Genomic DNA, 20,166 nt, shown 5'->3' on the forward strand with positions numbered 1-20,166 from the left:
AATTTAGAGCCTAAAGTTTTGATTTTTTTATTAATTTTGGAATTGTTTTTTTAAAATTTTATCCATATTTTTCATTTACAATTTTCTCATTCCCTTTCAAATGAATAAAAGACATGAATAATCTATTTTTTCTAATATAAGCATTTTGTTTAGTGATTTAAGAAATTAAAACTATTTTTTTATATATATTTTCATACCCAGTTAGTTTCATAAATCCAATTTTTATATAAATATAATATAAAGATTTTTTTGAGTTAATAATATAGTTTTTTATGATAATATTTAAATTTAAATTAAATAAAATTAATATTCTACAATTAAATTATCACAAAATATAAAATATTACAGTGACTATTATAAATCATGGTTTGATTTTTTATAAAAATATATTTGTAATTTTAATGTATTTTTTATTTTTTTATTAGCCGAACTTCTTCTTTCTTAACAAATGGATATATTTTTATTTTTATTTTATTAAAAAACTTAAAAAAGGAAACTGATAAAACAAAAAATATATATATTTCTTAAAAAATTTTTTTTTTAATGAAACCTTAAGAACTTAGATTTTTTTGTAAGATAGAATTGTTTTACCGTGTTTTTTGAAAGTCATTTTAAATAAATAATTAATCAGTAATTAGCATGATTACTGCCATTTAGTGTTCTCTCATTATTTAGGAAATGTTTTTATTTGGAATTACCACAATAAACCTTAAGAACCCTAACCCTAACTTTTACTACCCCTCCCTAAACCGCCTCTAACCCTCCGGATTGCCCACAATTATATATCCTTCTACTTTTCGCTCTCATAGTCCCGGATTCCTCATCAGTCATTTATTTAGGAAATAAATTCTGTTTAGTATTCTCTCACGCAGAGTCATTTATTTAGGAAAGTTTTATTTTGAATTTACTATAGTAAACCCTAAAAATTGTAACCCTAAATTTCACAACCCCTATATAATAGCCTCTAACCCTCCTGATTTCGCACAAAACTACTCTATTACTTTTCTCTCTTACAGTCCCCGGTTCTTCAGCAGTAAATAATGAGACCTCCAATGGCAAGAGGTATAAAACGAACTCCTTATTTAATCATGATTATAAAATCATGTAACTGTTTGTTCCTCTATTTTTTAATGTTTTTCTTGCTTTAACCAACGCATAAATTAGTTCATTGCCACAATTTTAAAATAATCAAAACATAACTCGACAATTTCATTTCTTTTTTCCTTTTGCGTTTGTTATTGAAATATTAGGACGTGGTGCTGGTCATGGTCGTGGAGCTTTTAGAGCTCAAAACAATGCGGGGAGAGGTGGTCGTGGTGGTGGAGCTTTTAGAGCACAAAACAATGCGGGAAGAGGTTTAGGTGTCCGTGGTCGAGGTCGTGGCGGTGGCCGAGGTGGGGCCAATCATCGTGGAGGGATGAGAGGTGGAAATAAGGCAGTGATAATTCCGCATAGACATGAAGGAGTCTTTATTGCGAAGTCTAAAGATGATGCTCTGCTTACTAAAAGCATGGTCCCTGGTGACACTGTATACAATGAGAAGCGCATCTCTGTTCAGGTTTTCTTTTCTTTTCTTTTTTTCCTCCTAAAGTCCCAGCCATCTAATATAAATTGATTTTTTTTCACAATTTAACAATATTTGTGTGTTCTTGAATGGCCTCTGTATTTATGTATTTTCTCGTGGGCTTCTTTCAGAATGAAGATGGGACCAAAGTAGAGTACAGGGTTTGGAATCCTTTCCGATCCAAGCTGGGGGCTGCAATTCAGGAGGGTATTGACAATATATGGATTGTAAGTGATTGTTTCCTGGCTCTCTGTAATTAATTCTTTCATTAAATAGATGGAAATTTGGTTTCTGTCTTACCACTGCTTATTTGTTCATCATACTACCATTTTCAAGGCACCCGGTGCTCGAGTTCTCTACTTGGGAGCTGCTTCAGGAACCTCCGTCTCTCATGTATCCGACATTGTTGGACCTGTAAGTTGGTTGAATATACATGCGCCCTCCCCCCTTCCCTGGGTAGTATATAGACTGTTTCCTTTTAATGTTCTATTAGCTGGAATGATCCTATCCTTTCCCGTCATCTGTGATAGACGGGAGTAGTGTATGCAGTGGAATTTTCTCAAAGAAGTGGGAGGGACTTGGTCAACATGGCTAAAAAGCGAACAAATGTCATGCCCATCATTGAGGATGCTAGACATCCATCAAAGTATCGAATGTTAGTTGGCATGGTAGATGTCATATTTTCAGATGTTGCTCAGCCCGATCAGGTTTGTTCTTCTTGTGCATTTACAGCCTTCATAGTTCAAGATCATGCAAGAACAGATCCCAGTATAAGGATAGCAGATTTGAGCATTATATTACACGTCGAGATCTAGTTTTTTGAGCTAATATGAAGTTTCTCAAATTTGGTTCCCTTCCCTCTTCAATTCGTCTCAAGTTGTTGGGACTTTTCAACTCTTTGGAATGTGGTTAGAAACCCTTGATATTGAGTGCTGTCCTGTCAAGTTTTATTGTTGACAAATTCTCCTGCTTTTCAAATTATGCATATGACGATGCACTCGGTACCCACTTGATGCAAAATCAACACCGAGTTTCTGATGCAATGCTTAGCAAAATCTTCTTTCATAAAAAAAATGTTCACTTATTTTGAAAATTTGAACTCTTCTTCTTCTTCGTTCCTTTTCCTTTTCACTTTCTTTTTTGTTAAATGGTGCACATTTCTGATCTTGGGTTCTTTTGGTTCTGTGTTATAGAGAGAGTGCAGAACCTCCTGCTTCTCTCGTCAAATTCACTAGAGTTTCTCCAATTTTTTATAGAGAGGATACAGAACCTGCTTCCCGGATCCTCTTAAATTTAAATCATGCATATGACGATCAGCTAAGCATGCAAATTATGCAACACTAGCTTCTGATGCAATTTCTCGTTTTGTTGGTTCACCAGAAGGCACAATTGGCCCTTTTCTGGTGCGATCACTGAGATATTTTTTCAAAAGATTTTAACTTTACACTCATGTTTTTATTCACTTAACATAGTTTCAACATTCGGCTCTTTTCATTCTCATGTGAATCTTTCATGTATATTGTTGTCTTCACAATTTCATTTTGCCAGTGACTTGAAGGATAGCATGGGTTTCAATGCTAAGACATGCATATCGTTGATACAGTTTGGGCACATTCATGCGCAGTTAGGTTATAATAAAGGGTGCTGAAGAAGACAACAGGATACACTTTTTTGTGCTTCTTGACATTTTGGTTCCCTCCGGTTTCCCTTTCAGCATTGCTCTATTATTTTGATATTTTTTTCCTTTGCAGGCAAGAATATTAGCTTTGAATGCAGCTTATTTCCTCAAAACAGGAGGTCATTTTGTGCTCTCAATAAAGGTTTAATCTAGCATTTAATTGTTCCTCTGCTCTGCGCTTCCTTCCATTACTTAGCCATCTGAAGCAGCTAATAGATTTCTTCTTCTTCTTCTTCTTCTTTTTGTTTTTTTTTGTTGAAGGCAAATTGCATCAACTCCACCATGCCTGCTGGCAAAGTATACGATAGTGAAGTTGACAGGTTGAGGGCTGATCTGCTGAAGCCTGCAGAGATGGTGACATTAGATCGATTTGAGAGAGACCATGCCTGCGTCGTTGGTAGTTACAGAGTGCCAAAGAAACAAAAAACTTCTGCCTAACGACTGTTGGAGGTTCAACGCTTGGATCCCCACTCCCTCAGCCATTTACCTTAAAATTTAGAATTATCTCTCTGGGCTTTGCCCCTTCATTTGAAGAGTTTGTCGGACTCATTTTTATCAAGACTTGTGATTGGAGTCATTGACTCCTTTTAAATGCTTTTATATCATTCTTTACTTTCATCACGTTTCCACCTATTATTTTCGTTATCATTTTTTTTTTATATTTTCTGAAATTATTTTGTAATACTTGATAGAAATAAATTTTAAATGTTTTTTAATAACATGTCATCGGGTTAAAATTCTTATCTTACTATATGGTAATAAAGATGGAGATGTGGTTATGTTGGAATGATGTTAGCAAAGACAACAACAATAGTGAAGAAATGGTAATAATAACGAAATGATGATTTCAGTTAAAGATTGTGTATATTATTGATAACTCTGTAAAATGATTTGCGCTTCTCAGAGTGATTTTCCTAGGATTTTCTTTTCTGTTTTATATATATATAGTATAAAATATTTTATGATGACCAAAATTTCTATCTGTGAATTGCTAAGCATTTAAAAACCACTTTGTAGCACGGTATTTTCCGGAAACAAACGCTCATAATAATTCCAAGGAAATATAATTGTTGACGTGTTTTAAAAATATTTTTGGTAAAATTTATTTTTTTGTTTTAATTTATTTTTTAATGTTTTTTAATTTATTTTATTATGTTAATATTAAAAATAAATTTTTAAAAATAAAATAATATTATTTTAATTTACTTTTAAATAATAATATTTTAAAAAATAACCTCAATTATAAACCCATTATTTTAAGCATTTATTTAAAAGTATAGTTCTAATGTTTTTTAAAGTATTTTTTATTCAAGAAATACATTAAAATAATAATTTTTTTTATTTTTAAAAATTATTTTTGATATTAGTACATCAAAATGAATTTAAAAATATTAAAAAAATATTAATTTTTTTTTAAATACTTTTAAAATATAAAACAAGCAGTAATTTAATTACAGTTGGCCCGACATCATCAATCTCGGTAAGAGAACGTGGTCCCTTAGTTATATTTTTGGACATTTCCTCGATAAGGTTTCTAAAGTGAGATCTTCTCAGTTCAACAGATTCAATCCAAGGGTCCACAAAGATAAACTGAGAGACCTGTCAGTCACTTGCTTAACTCTAGTGCTGTCCTGATAAAGGGGCTGTTTAACATACTTCATTTTTTTAATGCTTTTTTTAAATGTTTTTAATTTAAAAAATATTAAATTAATATTTTATGATAATTATAATATATTAATATTAAAAATAAATAAAATAAAATATTTTAATATATATATATATATTTTTTAAAAAATAAATAAAAAAACTATTTAAAAAATTAACATGAACAAGTAAACAACAAGCAATATTAATATTTAGCTGAAAAGTTTGGTTGTCATCGTTGTGATTTCTTGCTTTTCTTTTCTTTGGTTGAATCTAATCATAATTGAGCTCAACTCTTTTAACATCTTTTCATGTCTCTGTTTCTCTAACCACTGCACGTAAACAACAACCCCTAGAAAAAGAGAACTTTTTGTCTGATGATTGGGTTATCAGTAGCTTCCACAAGTACCAGAAACTGTCAAAGATCCCATTAGGGTGGAAAAGGTGAAGTGATAATACACAGCTAAAAGTCCGTCTGAAAAAACGAGAAAAAAAAAAAACGGTACTTTGAAACACATCGCATCCTCCCATTCATACTTTCTTATTGTGTGGTTTTTTTCTTCTCTTTTGTCTCGATTCATTGGCATTAGCTTCTTCTTAGTCTTTTTTTCTTTGTGATTCAATGAATTGTTGGCATGCGTTTGCCACTGCAGGCTAAGGGGTAAACTGTTTGTGTCTTAGTCGTGATTCATTCAGCTCTGGAGTGGTGTTTTGTAGTTATGGGTGAATCAATGGCTGCTGCCACAAGTTATGAAGATAAGGTACACTCACTTGTCCCTTGATCTGTAAAAATGTTGCCCATTTGTTTAGGATCTAGTTATCGTTATTGTCTTCTTGAATTTACTAATTTTTGTTGTAGGTTCTTGATTGATTTCCAATCCATGTTTTCTGTTCTTGTGTAGTTATTAGCAGTCGTTCTGTTTCCTTCTTGAATTTTGGTTTCTTGTGATTCCATAAACAGATAGGAGGAACAGCTGCCTCAGATCCTGCTCTTCAAGTATCAGTTTCATTTGGTAGATTTGAGAGTGATTCTTTGTCTTGGGAGAGATGGTCGTCCTTCTCACAGAATAAGTACTTGGAGGAAGTAGAGAAGTGTGCCACTCCTGGATCTGTAGCTGAGAAAAAGGCCTACTTTGAGGCCCATTACAAAAAGATTGCCGCTAGAAAGGCTGAGCTAATTGATCAGGAGAAGCAAACGGAACATGAATCATCGATGGAAAACAACCATAACATTGGAGATCTAACGGGCAAGAATGGCCAGACGGATTCCAGCTTTGATGTGTCCAATGGCCAAACTTCTGCTGAAGGGATTAGACACGAAAGTAAATTGGATAATGAGCGGGATGGTGGCCATGTCGACGAGCCTTATGAAGACGCTGCAAATGATGTAAAAAGTCAAGCCTCATCGAACGGGAGAGTGAAAGAAGAACTGGACAGCAAATTAGATAGCCCCGAGTCAACCAAGCTGGAAGAATTGGCTTTAATAAAAGAGGAGGAAAGGGGATCTCAAGATATGAGGGAATTGCCAAAGAACTCAGAAAAAGAGATGGAAAGCATCCTAATGATCAAAGAGGAAAAAGTGAAGTTCGATCATCAAAGGGGATCTTCAAAGGTGAATTATTATGCTACTGAACTTGGCCATTGCCGCAGGAAAAAAAAAAAAAAAAACTGCGGAGAGCTTTTTGTGTACCTCTTGCAACTTTGGTTCTTATTAATATCAGTAGCTCATATGTTTTGCTATACTGTTTTAGATTATTCCAATGAGCAAGGTTAGAGATACAGCAAGGGCAAAGAAGAAACCAGAACCACTTGCAACTAAACAGCCACAAATCTCCACTCCAAAGGTCTCAAAGCGTGTGCCAACTTCTAGTTCACTGCCTGCATCACAGTCTTCCACGAAGAAACTGAATGGCTCATTGTTACCAAGGAGCAAAAATCCTCCTGCTGGAGGGAGCAAGAAAGTGATTTCTAAATCCTTGCACTTGTCTCTGACCATGAATCCCTCAAATTCCGAGCCCGATCCTCATATATCTTCTAGAAAATCATTTATTAGGGAGAAAATGGGGGATAAGGACATTGTCAAAAGAGCATTCAAGATATTCCAAAACAATTTTAGCCAGTTGAAATCTTCTGCTGAAGAGAGAGCTATTAGAGAAAAGCAGGCCCGTCACCTGGTTAGGCTTATGACATGACCTTTATAATAATTTTACTACCCAGCGGATGTGTTTGTCTTGTTGAATCTCAAAATCTCAATTTTCTTGAGCAGGTGCCTGCCAAAGGGACAGATGTTAAGGTTTCCACGTCAACGACACCACGAACGGGGAATATAGTGTAATGTTCAGATTGTCTACTTTGTATCCTGATGAATATAGTGATATTTTTGTCGTGCAAGTGCACACTTGCATAGTGACATACATGTGCAAATATGTTCATTTCTATCTCTTGGGTGGCTGGATATAGCTTTGAAATTTACGTTATTTTCTCTAACAAACGAGGCAGATGATGGAGAGGGTGAAAGCTAATCAATGATAGGAGAAAAATTAAACTTGTAATTTGTTCTGAACTTCCTCATTTTATTTATAATTTTTCTCGTGGATTTTATTTATTAAACTCCTAGAAAAATTGAACTCCTAAAAATACTTGTGGATTTTTCATTTCAGTTTTCTGAACTTTCTCATTTTATTTATAATTTGTTTCCTGCCTTTCTAACATCACAAAATTTGTGGCTTACGCTAACCAACACTTTTCTATTGGTCTGTGAGAGTACTGTGTAGTTTAGCATTCGTATATATGATTTATAGAGTGACATCATGAAGAAATTTGAAACAACATTGTAGTTTACAGTTGACTTCCTCTAAGTTGCTCTTGTCCAAACACCTAAAAGATTTACCTTGCATGGAAAGTTCATTGTTGCGTCAATGTTTGTGACAGGTCTCTGAAATCCAGTCGGGTGGATAGGAAAACTGCTGAGCTGGCCCCATCTTCTTTTGTCTTGAAAAGTGATGAAAGGGCAAAGAGAAGGAAAGAGGTATCCTGCTTTCTCTATTGGACAATTCTTCTAGTGAAAGATTTTGACATCTTGAGCATACAATGCTGTTTTCTGCTAACCACTAAGTTAAGATCATTTTTAAAATAAATTTCAGTTTTCCATGAAATTGGAAGAAAAATCTACTGCTAAGCCGGCAGAGAGCGCACGCCTTCGAACAAAATCAAAGGTACACTTCCATGTATTATGCTCATTTTCTTTGTTGGTATCAAATTGCTATGATGTGGCAATGAACTGAAAACAGATGTCTGTATGTCTCTGTATGCATGTCTGCATACAAAAAGAGTTTTTTCCCTGCCGTAGGTTTCCTTTGATGATAGTGTTCCCTAAATATATGTCCCAAAACACTATGATTGTATGATTCCATCGACTTCCATGCTATATGCTTGTCACAGGAGGAAAAACAGGGAGAGATTAAAAAGCTAAGACATAGTTCTAATTTCAAACCCACACCCATGCCAGGTTTCTGTAGCGCACGGAAGGCATCGAAAAGCCCATTAGATAAGGTATGCCCTGTTCCAGAGTCCTGCTACTCTTATGAAGTAGAAATTACTTTGAATTATCTACATGGAATGGAAAACAATTTGAAACATTATACGTTGGTATGTGCTCAATGTTAGAAAAACATCTCTAGTTTATCCCTACAATTATGTGCTTTGTGGAAATGAAATTGGTATATTAATAGTCAACTACCATTGATGTGCATCCATGGACAAATAACAAAACTAGAGAACCGATCCAGTCTGAGAAAAGTCAAATTTTTTGTGTTATGATTTCAATGTTCCGACTTTTTTTTCAATGTCTAGGTAGGGTGCTTATTTATAGACACCAGACTATATAAAGTTGAATTAAAAAAAAAACTATTAAATTCATAAAGAAAACTAGAATAAACTAAGTTGCTGGTTTAACTACTAAATAATAAATACTGCCATTCCTAAAAATACAAAAAATCTAGAATAATTGTCGAATGCTTTTTTTTTGTCTGCCAATATTAAAATAATCTAAATAGTCGAATAATCTTAGTGTTTGTCAAGTCTCTAAATAGAATAATCTTACAATATTAAAATCTCTAAATAGTCGAATGATTTTATTTTTTTTTGTTCGTTGCTTTCACCATTCCCACACAAGACATTAGTGTTTGTCAAGTCTGGTGGGGTCATGTCTTGGGTTTGTTTTTTAATGGTCACAAGTTCGAGTCCTTTCAGAGTCACTTGGAGGCTTACATAATGTTAACTTTAGGGTCCATGAGATTAGTCGAGGTGCGTATAAGCTGGCCCGAACACCCATGTTAATAATAAAAAAATAATTGTTTGTCAATCGGCCATCACTCAAAATGGGTCACAAGGAACATGATGGATGGACCTGTCATTGTCAACGCAACATGGCATTTGATAAGTGAAATGCATCTTTTTGTGTTGCACATCAAAATTGTAGAAGCATTTGAGCTTAAAACACATCTGATGTAAGCTTCTAGACCCAATCTGTTGAAACTCAGGAGAATCCAATTTATGAATTCTGGGGAAAATAGAGCAATGAATTGAAAAGGGAAATTGTTTTGCTGAATTATCTTGTAGACTGAAGGACCATGTAAACATGCTCAAACACTACGTTTTTTACTTAAATCCATTGCTCCCTGAATTCCCTTCTAAATCATGTCACAAACTCATATTCCCCATTTAATGGTCCTCTTCTTGAGGACTAGGGGAAGGAAAAAGATGAGTTGAGCACCAGAAAAAGAAAACTAGTAAACACAGTAAACCTGAGGGGGTGAAAGATATAAATGAATGCAAAAACTGATTAGACATTTTGTTATGATGACATACGCAGGAGGGTTCGAAGACGCTTCGGATATAGAGTTATGCATAATCTACCAGGAATGAGAGATACAAAGAAATTTGTCTACAAGAAACAGTGGGTGAGGGGTAGTCCATTCACATTGGAGGCTGCATGCATGTATTTCTAGACGATGATTGTACATATGGAGTGGAGGAATCGCTTTCCAGCAAGGAACCCTATATATTGGAATTGCAACCAGAGAAACTGGATATCATTAACCATGCTGTCTAGACAGATGGGAGATTAGTTGTGTGACAGAAAACGGCAAGAAGTGAGCCCTGCCCTGTTTTTCACTCATCAACTTTGGAGGCTTGGATGGAGGACGTAGAAATAAAAATAATAATAAAATTGTTGTGTGAGATCAAAAGTATCAAATCGTTAGAAATGCTTGGAGGCCCTGTAATAGTTTGTATATATTAACTTGTATTTGTGATGGTACCATGCTCTGCTTTTGTAAAGATGTATTTTCCAGGCGTCTTGTCCCGCAAATTTACACAACATGAGGTTCAACAGGCCGCCGGCGGCATTATTTAATGGGAGTTGACAAAAATATTCTACCATATGGGCAAGAAGGAAATTTTAGCCAAATCAACCAAGCCTGCAAGATCGAAATCCAAGCTCCAACTACTCTTCAATTCTTGCATTGCAAGCAACTGTACCTGTTTCTAAGCTTTGCATTTCTGTGATCCGTCAAGTCAAGGAAGGAAAATTGCCTCCAGTCAAGGGCAACGAGAAAGGAAGGCGATAACGGTGACACTCCCGTATTTCCGGTGTCCAGTATTCTGTTCAAACTGGTAAAGATACCCAGTAGTGTGCTTTGTTTCTCACTCAATTGCAGCATGGAATTCTTATCTGTAACCGAGAAGAACTGCGCTGTTGTGTGCTCATGATTCCATTTCCATTAGAGAAATCAAGTGTTTTCCTCGTCTTATTATGATAATGGGTATCCAAGTGCTAGTATAATCATAATTATATTCAAATATAATACCAGTAATCATAGCTTAATCTTAATCTTACCTATCGAATAAAGATTTTATAAACTTTTTATTTTTATTTTTATCTTTTCTATATATCCCCTATTACAAGAAAAAATTTGCGTTGTTCATGAAGTAATTAGTAACATCTTATTAGTTTAAAGCTATTAGATGTTCTTATCACTTTTTTTGTTGGTTATGGTTTCATCTTCTTTTTCTTTTTATGTCTGTTTCTTTTTTTTTTGTATCTTTTATTTTTTTAAAGTCAATCTAAGATTTCTCCACATTATTTATTATTTGTGCATTAGAATAGCTTGAGATTTATCTCTTAATCATCTTGATCACTTTTTTGATAGCATCAATTAAAATGCACTTGCATTTTCAAAGAAATTGACAAATCTAAACAATTATGAAAAAAAAAAATGTTTATTTGAATATATAATAAGAACTTGCAAACAATGTGATGAATCCAAAAATCACTTGCCCGAAATGTTTATGTTCTGAAATATTTTGTGCAACAACTATGTACATAGGTCCTCTCCCTTCCATGATAATTGATAAGTATCTATTATAAAAATCTGAATCCGATTCACTAGAGCTGCTCATAGATTTTTCGAGCATAAAGCGTTCAGGCAAGTTCGGGAACCTCACCGGCATTCTTGATGACTTCGGCGAGGGTTCAATACTTGATGATGGCGTTTTCCTCTGCAGATTTCGAGCAAGCATAACACATGCCTGGTCAACCATATATAGGAAGTCTTTAATGGTGGCAAATAGTTGAATTTCATGTGCTTCTTGATCCTTGGAAGCTCCTGCATGGTAATATTCTGTTGTTTTTTTAACAAGTTCCATCACCCTAGTCTGCTCTTTTGTCAAACTCTTCAGTTCTTCCTCTGCTGCTTCAAGAAAACCTTTCATTTCCTTTACAAACCCCCCTTCGCCATTAGCAGGAGCACATTGCGACACAAATGCCCTAACTTCTCTTGCACGAGCTTCGAGAACAGAGCAAGTAGAAGCAAAGGCAACATAATCTATTAGGGCGGCTTTCTTTACATTAGAGAATTCGGTACTGAGCCCTCCTACCGCAGGTAATCCCAGCATCATATATTCCTTCTCTCTTTTTTCTTTTGACGTTGAAATCTCTGAAATCACACTACTGCTGTTGCTTCTTTGGCTGATATTTCGACTCAAGCTACGATTTCGGTTAAGAACATAGCGTTTTCCTTCAGATCTGACTACTTCTTTCACGACAAAGTGAAGTAATGTAGTTTTTCCATCGGTGCTCTTAACATCGGATAGCTTTCGAAGTGAAGTTGGATTGAAAGCTTGAGAATTACCAGCCTTGAGAATTGCTTCCAGAAGTTTGATAAAGAGCCCTCGATTTCGAAGCTCCGTGCACCCTGAATCAACTATTTGTAAAGATTCCTTGAAGTGAAGAATCTCTGCATCATAATTTGATCTGAAAAGCATGGCACTAAGACGACCAAATGCCGATGGCACGGCTTTCAGAAGATAGAAGAGGAAGGATTCAGCGTCAGCCAGTCTAGTGGGATTCCCACTGAATTCAAGGATTTGGGATTCTTCTTCTTTGGTTGGGGCAATTCTCATGAGCTTGTCAAGAGTATCTGCATTTAGACCATGGCCATTAGTTAATGCATCCAGGAGTTCATTGCGAGAGATTGACAGAGATTTGAGAACAGTCGCCATGTTCTGGGACTTTCTGGCATCAAGGATAAAAATTTGTGCTGGTGGAATGGAACTAAGATTCTTTGAATTGCTCGAGTTGTCTCTTTTGGGGGATTTTCTGTTGGTGGCAACGAATCCGAAGAGGGCTTCCATAAGATCATCATCAACCCTGAAATTATAATACACAGAAAAACTTGAGAATCCAAAGAACAGGATATATATATATATATATTGAAGTTGAACTACTACTTAATTATATTCTTATTAAAACAAAAAAAAAATGAACCACAATTACCTAAAAGAGCCACCATCAATTTTGTCCCACGCCATGGAATGGCCAGTATTCTTGATCACCTTATCCCGGTGCAACGGCTTCACTTTTACCTGACCATTCCTTGTTCCTGCACTGGTGCTGCCTTGTCCGGTTGAAGATTCCCCTGATTCACCTTTATTAAATGGAGGTAGATTTGAAGATGCCGCCAAACCAGCCGCCTTGGGTGGTTGATGTTTTTGCTTTGCTGGGTTTGTAGGAGGTGGAGGCGGTTCAGGAACTTGCTTGTTTGGAATTGCCATCGAAGATTGTGGTGGTGGTGTTGGAGACCGAGCAAGTGGAAGATTTGATGGTTGGCTTGTTTTTGGTTTTTCAATGGCATTGATAGATTGATAACTGACAGTGGGAACTGTTGTTTCTGGTACAACTTTCGTTTCAGAAATGGAGAATTTTCCTCGAATCAATGGAATTTCTTGTGCGGGTTCAGACTTCCTCCTGAGCTCTTGTTTGCGAGAACTGTTTTTCTTGTCTTCCACTTGATGTTTTCTCCAGGACGGAACATCCAATCCATTCTCATCAACAACCACTCCTTTTACATTCCCTTCGACTCGAGAAAACTGACCCTGAGAGGCAGAGGCGCCACTGTCTGGCCTCCTCCAGAATCAGCGTCGTCTCCTTCCTTTCTTCTTCGAGGCGCAAGTATGAACCTCTGGATTAAGAAGAAGAGCAAAATGGCAACAACAAAAGTGCTTGCAGCTGTTGCAGCTACTGCCTTAATAACGTTTCTGTTGGATGACGACGGAGGCAAACGTGCTGGCACTGATGACCCCATTGAAGTAGAGTTCGGAGAAGCAGTCGGTTTTGGTGCTGGAAATGGATAGAAGGTTTCAATATTTCGAGGAGAATTTGACTGGGAAGAAGAGAAAGGAATAACTGAGAGGAAAAACATTACATGGAGAACATGCCATGGCTGTTTAATGGCCGCCATGAAAATGGAAATCCTTGAAGAATTTTGCAGATTGAGATCTCCAGCTCTAGGATGTTAACTGTGTTTTTTATTAATTTTTGGTTCATTCCAGATCAGTCAAGGCCCTTATCGACCCGCCATACCAATCCAAATCCAAGCTTAAAAATAATGATATCACCTTGTGTTTTGCTTTTGGTTTTGTTCACCTGGACAGTCTCAAAAGAGTAGATGTTGCCTGGTGGTTCGGCTGTTTCCATTTCGTTTCGGTAAGTTGTCACCTAGCTCTTATTTGCGATTTATTTATATAACTTAGTCTTTTATTCTTTATCATAATTAATTAATTAATCCTTATAGTGTTAGTGTTAAACAAGAATAATTAAACACCCTTGCGATCAAGGTTCCACGTTCAATCAAATGTTTCTATCTCGCCTACTTCTCTTTTCTTATCGCTATTTTTTAAATAATAAAAAATAAACAAAATAAATTGCAAAAAAATATGGAATTGATGGAAGAACTAGATTCTTAATAGATTTTAAAAACATAAGGATTAACTAATAGCTTTTATAATCATGAGGACTAAATAATTAAATTTAGTACACTAGGGGCGATATAATTAACTCGGCAATTGTTGGTGAAGTATATTTTGCTATAGTTATTAAACTCGGCCGGAAGATTAACTCGATCAAGAAAATAGGTCTTGGATAACATGGGTTGACTCAGGAAAAAATAAAAAAAAAAATTAAGATTTTAATATTTCACGTGGAAAAGTTAAGAAACATGTGGAAGTGGGTTATATATATAGTTATCTCATATCTAAAAGTTAAAAAAAAAAATCTCTATAGATATAGACTATAAAAAATACATATACAATTTTTAACCATTCATAAATTAATTTTATATTTTTTAAAACTTATTAAATAATATATAAAAAAAATCAGATCTCACATTGAATGAGAATGAGTATGATCAAGCAAATTAAAAACCTAAGTTTTACTTAATTAAAGCTCGACTGGGATGAGATTTTCAAACGGGTATTGATTTTTTTGTGGTTTTCAAATGTAATTTTTTTTTTATTAATATTGGGTGTTCGAATTAATTTACACGCACCTTAACTAATTCCATGAGTTCTAAAATTAATGACTATGTAAATCTTTAGTGGTTCTAAGATTTATAAAACTCAAATTAATAATCTTAAAAAAACAAACTCAGAATCTGATCGGTTAAGTTGCATTCCTTATTAGTTTCAAATGTCAATTTTCTAATTAGTGGTGGGTTTTGGCTTTATATTCCGGGAAGTAAAGTGTGTGGAATTAATTTGTAAAGGGGCAATCCAAAACTCCTTATCAAATTTGGTGTCATCTCATAAACTCTATGGGCCCAAAATCATTTATTTTGAAAATAATGGGAGTGTCTCTCTACATCAAGATCTTCCTGACCATCTTTATGGGCATGTAATGTAGTAGTTGAGGAAATGCTAGGCTTGTTCTTGCTGCTCCTATCACTTTTCTCACTTTTGATTATTAAACAATTGACCAGACCTCAGCAATGTTGGTGAATGTTATCCATTAAGAGTGCATTTATTTTTTAGATAGTTTTTGTGGTTGTAATTTTAAAAAAATTCGATTAGTTGGATTGAGATACGTGTTTTGGTAAAAATAATAATTGAAGTTTATGTGTAAAAAAAAACATGTATAAAATATTTAACCAGGTGTGTTTAGAAGTGTAATTGCGGTTGCTTTTTTAAAGTGTTTTTTACTAGAAAAACACATCAAAATAATATTTTTTTTTTATTTTTAAAAAAATTATTTGTAATATTAAAGCATCAAAATGATCTGAAAACACTAAATAAATATTAATTTAAAGCAAAGAAAAAAATAAAAAATTTAAATTTTTTAAAAATACTTTTAAAACGCAAAAGGATTACTCGTGAAATTTATAATTAATTAAACTTGTTCGGCAATGTGGTTATAGTTGCTTTTCAAATAACTTTTCATGTTAAAATGCATGTTAATAATATTTTTTTATTTTTTAAAAATTATTTTTAATATTAACACATCAAAATAATTTTGAAAACATTAAAAATATATTAATTTAAAATTAATAAAAAAAATTTAATTTTTAAAAAATACAGTAACAACCAACAAGGTGAAATAATAAACGTAGCCTTGAGCTTTGCCAACCTTTTCAAGCAGAGATGAACTGAGGTTCGATTTGTTATAGACTCGTGCGCCTTTAGATAGAGATTTGAGACGACCAATCAAACGCTATGTTTGCAAGCGTGGATGACAAGAACACCTCCTGGAGCCTCCACGTAGAGTGACCACATTCTCTAAGCAACTAGCAAAGCCTGCCTCTCTGACGAAGGGGTCCACCGATCTTCCCCCCCTTGACAGCAGAGCATTTGCAGGTCTGCCGCCACTATTAGATCAGAGAGAGACCATCAGACACAAACTGCAGTGACGATCCATGGCCACCTCCAGCTGGCCCTCCTTCAGGAAACATGTTCGACAATTCATACATTAGATCCCGGAGTATTTTTGAACTCCAGCTCAGGAAAAAAATCGATAAAATAAAATATTTTTTAAAAAATATATCTAGAAACATAACATGGTTTGAAGTGCAGTAGATAAACACTGTGATTCATGAGTTTGCAAGTATTATATACTATTTTTTTTAAAATTATAAAATTAATGGTTAAAAGGTTGAATAAGGAAAGAGAAAAACACTCTATAACTTTAAGTTGTCTCGATAATTTATTTATTTTTTTATCTCTTCTCTTTGTTTATTAAATTTTATATCCATTAATTTTATAATTAGTTGCTACTAGCAAATTACAGTATTCATCTGTAACTTCTTTAAACCATATTATTTTTCTAAACATATTTTACACTATATTGTTTTATTATATATATTTTTTTACTGTACTAGAAACCAAAAAAAAACTCTTAGATCCTGATTGGAAGTGTGATACCATGTATTTGGATATTTTTTAAAAATATATATTCATCTTGAATAAATATTAAATTAGTATATTTTAATGATTTTAATATAATAATATTTAAAAAAATTATTTTAATAAATCTTCAAACAAAAAATACAATCTTAAAAAATCACTCATGAAATAAAGCTCAAAAGGCTAGTATTATTTAAGGAAAAAAAAAACTTGTGCTATTGAACAATGAAATTAATTTAAATTAATCCATCCAAGTTCATTATTTTTATATTTTATTTAAAAATTATTTTACATCACAAATCAATATCAAAACCAATTCAAATTAAAATTCAACCAAGTCATCATTTATGACTTTATTTAGTATCATTGAATTCATTTCATCAAGATGTTTGCAACGATACTGATTGTATCATTATTTTTTCTGTTTTTTTTTTTTTTCTCTCCTCTTTGTAATTCATGAAGAGAGAGAAGGAAAAAAAAAACTTTGAAAGACACTGAAACTTTGATGACTAAACCAATACTGCTAGAAAAATCTTGACAAGAGGATCCAACAACAACAATGAAGATCACAATTGATAAACGATGTGAACAAATTTATTCAAAGGTGTCAAGGGTTCACTTGTCTTTAGACTGCTCGTATGACTCACTCTAATTATTTTTTATGATCGTTCTTTTTATTATTAAATTCGTTTTGTCAAAATCTTTTTAACATTATCGTCATTAAAGTTTTGATGTGTTTTCAAAGTATTTTTTTAAAAAAAAATATTAAATTAGTATTTTTTTTATGATTTTAATATGATATTACAAAAATAAATAAATCTTCAAATAGAAAATAAACTCTTATAAAATCACTCAAAAAACTCGTGCTTTTGAACTATGAAATCATTCTAAATTAATCCATCCAATTCTTTTATTTTTATATTTTATTTAAAACTTACTTGACATCAATTGGATGAATATCAAAATCCAATTCAAATTAAAATTCAACCATATCATCATCAAGTCCATCAAGGAGTTATCAACTCAATTCAACCAAACCATCTATTATTTTTATTTAAAATAAGATTCGAATCACATGTCAACATCAAACCCAATTCAAATTAAAACACAACCTTATAATAAGTTCTGAGCAACATATTTACCATATCAATATCCACCATGCCAATTGCTTCAACAAAACTCCTCTTTTCAATTCCATTCCCCTTTATTATTATATAATATGATATATCTTTGTAGTATTTCATAGAAATCCAAGAACACATCTTGAGGCTCGTCCGATATTATCAATTCTCACATAAATTAATGGAAAAAAACAGGGACCACAGGAGTAAAAAGAACCGAAAGAATAAAAAGGGGAGGTGTATTAGCAACAAAAACCGTAAAAATCGACGGAGAATTGCCAGCATTGTCTGATCGGAGGTCGAATTACAATATGGGTATTACGGTGAGGACCTAATCGAAGCTCGTCATTTTGATCCGTCTAGTCGGAGAATCTAAAGACGAGGGAGAACACGGCGCTGATGATGAGAACAGTGATGGTGGAGACGCAGAGGAAGGCGAAGGAGACGGTGAGATAGAGGATGGCGATGAAGATGTAGATACATCAAAACTCTCCTGTAATTTTCTCTTGTTAACATTGACGCTGCTTTGAACTGATCTGATCTCTCTGGTTGCCATGTAGTAATCTCTCAGTCGTTTAACGTCTGACAATTTCACTGGTTTCGCTATGAACTCCTCAGCTCCTTCCTCCAAACATCTGTTTTTATTCCAAATTTTAGTATAGAGAAAAATATTTTAAAAACCATGCACTGAAGAATTGATTGAATAATGAAATATCACACCGGTCGATTCGAGCCATCACGTTCTCCGATGACATAATCACAACCGGTATTTCTCTGAAACTAGATGATTCCTGCTCAATACACAAGATTTATCAACATTTTTTGCTTTATTTAATTCAAAAAATTAAAATAGTAAAGACCCACCTTGATTTTCTTGAGCAACTCATATCCTGTCATTCCAGGCATGCAGTAGTCAGTAATTATTAGATCCACCTTCAACCCCTGAGAAATAAAATTAATCAGGAAATAAATAAATAAGAACTCAAAATAATTGATATGATATGTTATTCTTTCACTGACCTCAAAACCAGCAGATGAGGAGGAGGAGGAGGAGGAGGAGCTGCTCTTGTCTTCTTCGTCGTCGTCTAACAATCCAAGCAGTTTTAGAGCTCCCCATCCACTGTCCACCGCTGTCACTGCGAACAAAATCCAAACCAAAACTTCAACCTCAAATTAAGAATACTTAATCACTCGTAATCGAATCAAAGACACGGACAAAGTTTACCTTTACAAGAAGAAATTTTGAGCAAACGCTCGATGACTTTGCGGTCAATAAGACTATCATCCACTGCCAGTACATGAACTTCTTCCTCTTCATTATCTGAGTTAGAATTGGGTGAGAGATCGAGGCAGTTCATCTTCTCTGACATCCAACGATTTGAAACAATACTGTTAGAACCCATACCCGATTTTCCTTCGAGAGGAGAGAGGATGCAGAAACAGGGCTCTAAACGTCTCGTGCCCTTTGCTTTTTGTATATGCTCTGCCCTGCTTGTGGTAATGGCATAATTGACAAAGGTCCCAACACTGCTATATATATATATATATTGTGGTTTTTATGTTGCATGAGGTTAGAAATTTAGAATTGAAAGATTGGTTCTTAAAAAATAAAAATATGTTTAAGGAATAAAAATTTATTATGTTTTAGAGATGAATCTGTATTGTTAAAGTATGATATAATTGTGCTGAAAAATAACTAATAATGTTTTATTAATTATTATTATATATTTATTCTAAAAAAAAGAAAAGAAAAGAAGTCAACATAACTATTTTAAGGAAGGTCTATAAATATTGTATCACTTATAGTTTTTAAACCTATACATGAATTTAACTGGATAAATAGTAGGTTGTTATATGAGTTTATTTGAATTGATTTATTTTTTTATTTTATAAAAAAATTAAAAATAATATTAGTTAAAAAAAATTAATAGATTTTAACTGGTTTTTTTAGAATTAATTAAATCTCGAGTTAACTCATATTAGTTTCTTTTATATTTTTTTATTAAAACATGTATCAAACTAGATCATTAATTTCTTGAATGACGGGTCAATCTTGTTTTGTTCATATGTTCATTTATTTTAAAAAAAAATCTAAAAATATAATTAATAAAACATCACTCATTATTATAAAAAATTTCAATTCAAGAGAGATATATTCTTCATGTCTTCACTATCTTTCCTAACAATAACTAAACATTGCTTTAAATAAAATAATCTCATTATTTTCGTCTATCACCGTACAAATAAATAAAAATCAATTATATTATCTATATTCGGATTAGTGTACTTTATCCAATTAATTTTTATATAAAGTCAGTATTTCCTTCTAACAGTATATTAATAAATAAATAAATTATTATGTATGTCTGTGATGCCTACCTGTCTCTTTCAATGGGTTGTCTCTTTGTTTTTTTATTCTTATTTCT

The 20,166-nt window shown here is 33.5% G+C and overlaps 4 protein-coding genes across 7 annotated transcripts; 2 read left to right on the forward strand and 2 right to left on the reverse strand.

The window, feature by feature from the left end:
* The first annotated feature begins 714 nt into the window (after positions 1 to 714).
* Positions 715 to 3,871, forward strand: LOC118058554 (rRNA 2'-O-methyltransferase fibrillarin 1). 2 transcript variants are annotated; one of them, XM_035071266.2, is made up of 8 exons: positions 716 to 1,062; positions 1,251 to 1,307; positions 1,356 to 1,558; positions 1,696 to 1,791; positions 1,901 to 1,978; positions 2,095 to 2,271; positions 3,316 to 3,384; positions 3,504 to 3,871. In XM_035071266.2, exons 1-8 carry the CDS (start codon positions 1,041 to 1,043, stop codon positions 3,678 to 3,680), a joined length of 879 nt encoding a protein of 292 aa, XP_034927157.1. In that variant the 5' UTR covers positions 716 to 1,040; the 3' UTR covers positions 3,681 to 3,871. The 2 variants fall into 2 exon arrangements, with proteins under 2 accessions (XP_034927156.1, XP_034927157.1); XM_035071265.2 differs by having other exon boundaries at positions 715 to 1,062; positions 1,251 to 1,558.
* Positions 3,872 to 5,079: 1,208 nt separating this feature from the next.
* LOC118058542 (protein WVD2-like 7) lies at positions 5,080 to 10,257 on the forward strand. Of its 3 annotated transcripts, XM_035071246.2 has the most exons (9): positions 5,080 to 5,388; positions 5,540 to 5,647; positions 5,848 to 6,498; positions 6,638 to 7,060; positions 7,153 to 7,217; positions 7,818 to 7,914; positions 8,030 to 8,101; positions 8,328 to 8,438; positions 9,760 to 10,257. In XM_035071246.2, the coding sequence occupies exons 2-9, from the start codon at positions 5,606 to 5,608 to the stop codon at positions 9,784 to 9,786; spliced, it is 1,488 nt and encodes a 495-aa protein (XP_034927137.1). In that variant the 5' UTR covers positions 5,080 to 5,388; positions 5,540 to 5,605; the 3' UTR covers positions 9,787 to 10,257. The 3 variants fall into 3 exon arrangements, with proteins under 3 accessions (XP_034927137.1, XP_073266883.1, XP_034927141.1); XM_073410782.1 differs by lacking the exon at positions 5,080 to 5,388 and having other exon boundaries at positions 5,398 to 5,647; XM_035071250.2 differs by lacking the exon at positions 5,080 to 5,388 and having other exon boundaries at positions 5,398 to 5,647; positions 8,395 to 8,438.
* Positions 10,258 to 11,151: 894 nt separating this feature from the next.
* On the reverse strand, positions 11,152 to 13,922 carry LOC118058552 (formin-like protein 4). The gene is given in 3 exon segments (XM_073410876.1): positions 11,152 to 12,597; positions 12,724 to 13,337; positions 13,340 to 13,922. Coding segments are annotated over 3 exon segments (2,391 nt in total). The 5' UTR covers positions 13,688 to 13,922; the 3' UTR covers positions 11,152 to 11,168.
* A 3,967-nt stretch (positions 13,923 to 17,889) lies between these two features.
* On the reverse strand, positions 17,890 to 19,253 carry LOC118058549 (two-component response regulator ARR5). The gene is made up of 5 exons (XM_035071259.2): positions 18,966 to 19,253; positions 18,761 to 18,876; positions 18,605 to 18,682; positions 18,461 to 18,531; positions 17,890 to 18,375 (listed from the first exon to the last, which is right to left on the reverse strand). The coding sequence occupies exons 1-5, from the start codon at positions 19,141 to 19,143 to the stop codon at positions 18,072 to 18,074; spliced, it is 747 nt and encodes a 248-aa protein (XP_034927150.1). The 5' UTR covers positions 19,144 to 19,253; the 3' UTR covers positions 17,890 to 18,071.
* Between the last annotated feature and the right edge of the window lie 913 nt (positions 19,254 to 20,166).

This window comes from Populus alba, chromosome 8 (assembly GCF_005239225.2).
Source record: "Populus alba chromosome 8, ASM523922v2, whole genome shotgun sequence".
In the NCBI taxonomy this organism is placed as follows: domain Eukaryota; kingdom Viridiplantae; phylum Streptophyta; class Magnoliopsida; order Malpighiales; family Salicaceae; genus Populus; species Populus alba.

Bases quoted from the DNA above. Each gene is read 5' to 3' on its own strand.
- LOC118058542 (XM_035071246.2), top strand. From the start codon at position 5,606: ATGGGTGAATCAATGGCTGCTGCCACAAGTTATGAAGATAAG. The intron at 7,218-7,817 runs GTAATGTTCAGA...TGTTTGTGACAG, and splicing joins CCACGAACGGGGAATATAGT to GTCTCTGAAATCCAGTCGGG. The intron at 8,102-8,327 runs GTACACTTCCAT...TGCTTGTCACAG, and splicing joins GCCTTCGAACAAAATCAAAG to GAGGAAAAACAGGGAGAGAT.
- LOC118058554 (XM_035071265.2), top strand. From the start codon at position 1,041: ATGAGACCTCCAATGGCAAGAG. The intron at 1,559-1,695 runs GTTTTCTTTTCT...GGCTTCTTTCAG, and splicing joins AGAAGCGCATCTCTGTTCAG to AATGAAGATGGGACCAAAGT. The intron at 2,272-3,315 runs GTTTGTTCTTCT...TTTCCTTTGCAG, and splicing joins ATGTTGCTCAGCCCGATCAG to GCAAGAATATTAGCTTTGAA.
- LOC118058549 (XM_035071259.2), bottom strand. From the start codon at position 19,143: ATGGGTTCTAACAGTATTGTTTCAAATCGTTGGATGTCAGAGAAGATG. The intron at 18,683-18,760 runs GTCAGTGAAAGA...TTTATTTCTCAG, and splicing joins CCTCATCTGCTGGTTTTGAG to GGGTTGAAGGTGGATCTAAT. The intron at 18,532-18,604 runs GTGGGTCTTTAC...TGTATTGAGCAG, and splicing joins AGTTGCTCAAGAAAATCAAG to GAATCATCTAGTTTCAGAGA.